The following is a 2006-nucleotide window of genomic DNA, read 5'->3' as shown; positions in this document are numbered from 1 at the left end:
TCTCTCCCTGTTCTCCTCTAAAGCATATTCTACGTACACCCCATCCCCTTTGTCTAGACACTACATGGGGGGCAGCTCTGTAATACTACTGACACTGTTAAATCTATATTACAATATACTAACTTTTGCTAGCTTGCATGCTTCTGTGCCTGTGCCTGCTTGTGTATTTCGGTTTGTTTGTTGTTTCATTTATTTATCGTTTCATTTAATTGTTGTTTGCTTCTTCTGATCATTTAGCTGCCCTGCAGAGGACACCGATGAGATCAGCAGAGTCTGTGGCGACTGCCTGCAGCAGCCGTATAGACACTGCGAGGGGCCGGGGAGACGAAGTAAGAAACAACAACACTAACAGCTCTATCAACCGAGCGCATCATGATCATAACACCAATTCAACTCTCCTTTACTCTCTTATTCTTATCTCCCTTTCCCGCTGCAAACCCAGCAACAACAACAGCACCCACTGACACAGCTGCTGCTGCTGCTGCTCTCGTCGCTGCAGGTCGTTTAGGTAAGCACGCTGAGGTCGCTCAGCTCGTGAGCCTCCAGAGTGGTGGCCATCGTCCCCTCCAACTTCTTGCCCAGGGCATCCTTTGAAGAAGAGTAGATCATGCGGGGCTTCACGGGGGCGCAGTCAGGAGACCACAGGATGAAGTGGATGCGCTGACCTGTCGATACACCGCACGCAGATACACATATAGATATTTTCAGCTCAACAAAAGCATACGAACCGGAAAAGCAACAATTCATTGCATGCAACATACACACACGAGCACAAGACGGCAGTTGTGAGCAGCCGCGCTGTGCGCTCCCTGCCTGCACACAACGCANATACACACACGAGCACAAGACGGCAGTTGTGAGCAGCCGCGCTGTGCGCTCCCTGCCTGCACACAACGCAACCAGAGCCGCTGCCCCGCCAAAAACACACAACATATCTTTTAATCGTAAAATGAAGGAAAATCATGAATAATAAAATGCCGCTTCACCCGCCCTGCGAGCGCCAGCAGGAAGAGCAGCGCTGCGCCACACGACGGGGCGCTGCTCTGTGTGTTCCTGTGCAACTCAAGGTTGAGCGAACGGAGGAAAGAAACAAAAGAATAAACCTACCTTCATCGTACACTGCGTATCTGCAATCGGATGCAGGGAGTTCCTTGGAGAACTCAGCAGCGGGGCTGGTTCCCTTTTTCTCCACCACGATCTCGTCGTGGTCGATCTTGAATATGATCCATTTGTAGGCGTGGCGCAGCTTCAGCTCATTGAAAGCTGTCACGCAGGTATCATTTACGGGCATTCCGCTCGCCATTTTCGGAGTAAAGAGAAAATAAAAGAAACAAAAGAAAGAAAGCAAACAAATATGTGGCACAAGGATATGCGCCACAGAGAAGAGTGCCGCCTGCACACGCACCGCCGTTGAGGTTGTATGCACACCGTACTGAACTCACGGGGTGAACAAGTCGCCGCGTGAGAGAAAAGCAGAGAAACTTGGGTCGCTTGATTGCGCGTTCGGAAAACACTGTAAATCCAAAATATAAATAGCTTCTAAAGTAAACAAGAGAAGCGAAGAAAACCAACAACAACCAAAGCATTCATGAGAGAGGGGTCCGCCTGACAGCAGCCCTGCGGCGCTGTGCGTACCNACCAACAACAACCAAAGCATTCATGAGAGAGGGGTCCGCCTGACAGCAGCCCTGCGGCGCTGTGCGTACCTACCGGGTAGTTAGCCGATTCCTCTGGTGTTCTTATACGCCAGCGTCATATCCGCGTTATGTACTATTTTGCTGCTCTTTCCTACCAAAAGGGCTCAAAATAAATGTAATACTTTAATCTAAATCAATTAAACCGTTATTTTACTTGTTTATCCGCTGCGTCTCTGCTATTCCTCCACGCGTGTGGTGGTCTGGCGTCACGCGGGCATACGGGGCCTCCAGGAGGGCCCCGAACCTGTACTTTTCCTGGCTATGTACACGGTCTCTTTTGGCTAGGTTTGTTTTAACTTGTGTTTTGGT

At 49.9% G+C, this 2006-nt stretch overlaps 1 protein-coding gene across 1 annotated transcript; it reads right to left on the bottom strand.

Moving 5' to 3' along the window:
- Window positions 1-504: 504 nt before the first annotated feature.
- Window positions 505-1303, bottom strand: EMH_0051620 (actin depolymerizing factor, putative; the record flags this gene model as incomplete). Its single annotated transcript, XM_013496771.1, has 2 exons — window positions 505-665; window positions 1108-1303. 2 exons carry the CDS (start codon window positions 1301-1303, stop codon window positions 505-507), a joined length of 357 nt encoding a protein of 118 aa, XP_013352225.1.
- Window positions 1304-2006: the final 703 nt, after the last annotated feature.

The sequence above is a fragment of the Eimeria mitis genome, genomic scaffold (genome assembly GCF_000499745.2).
Source record: "Eimeria mitis Houghton genomic scaffold, Emh_scaff2288, whole genome shotgun sequence".
NCBI lineage: Eukaryota > Apicomplexa > Conoidasida > Eucoccidiorida > Eimeriidae > Eimeria > Eimeria mitis.
This window is presented reverse-complemented; position numbering and strand designations above follow the sequence as displayed.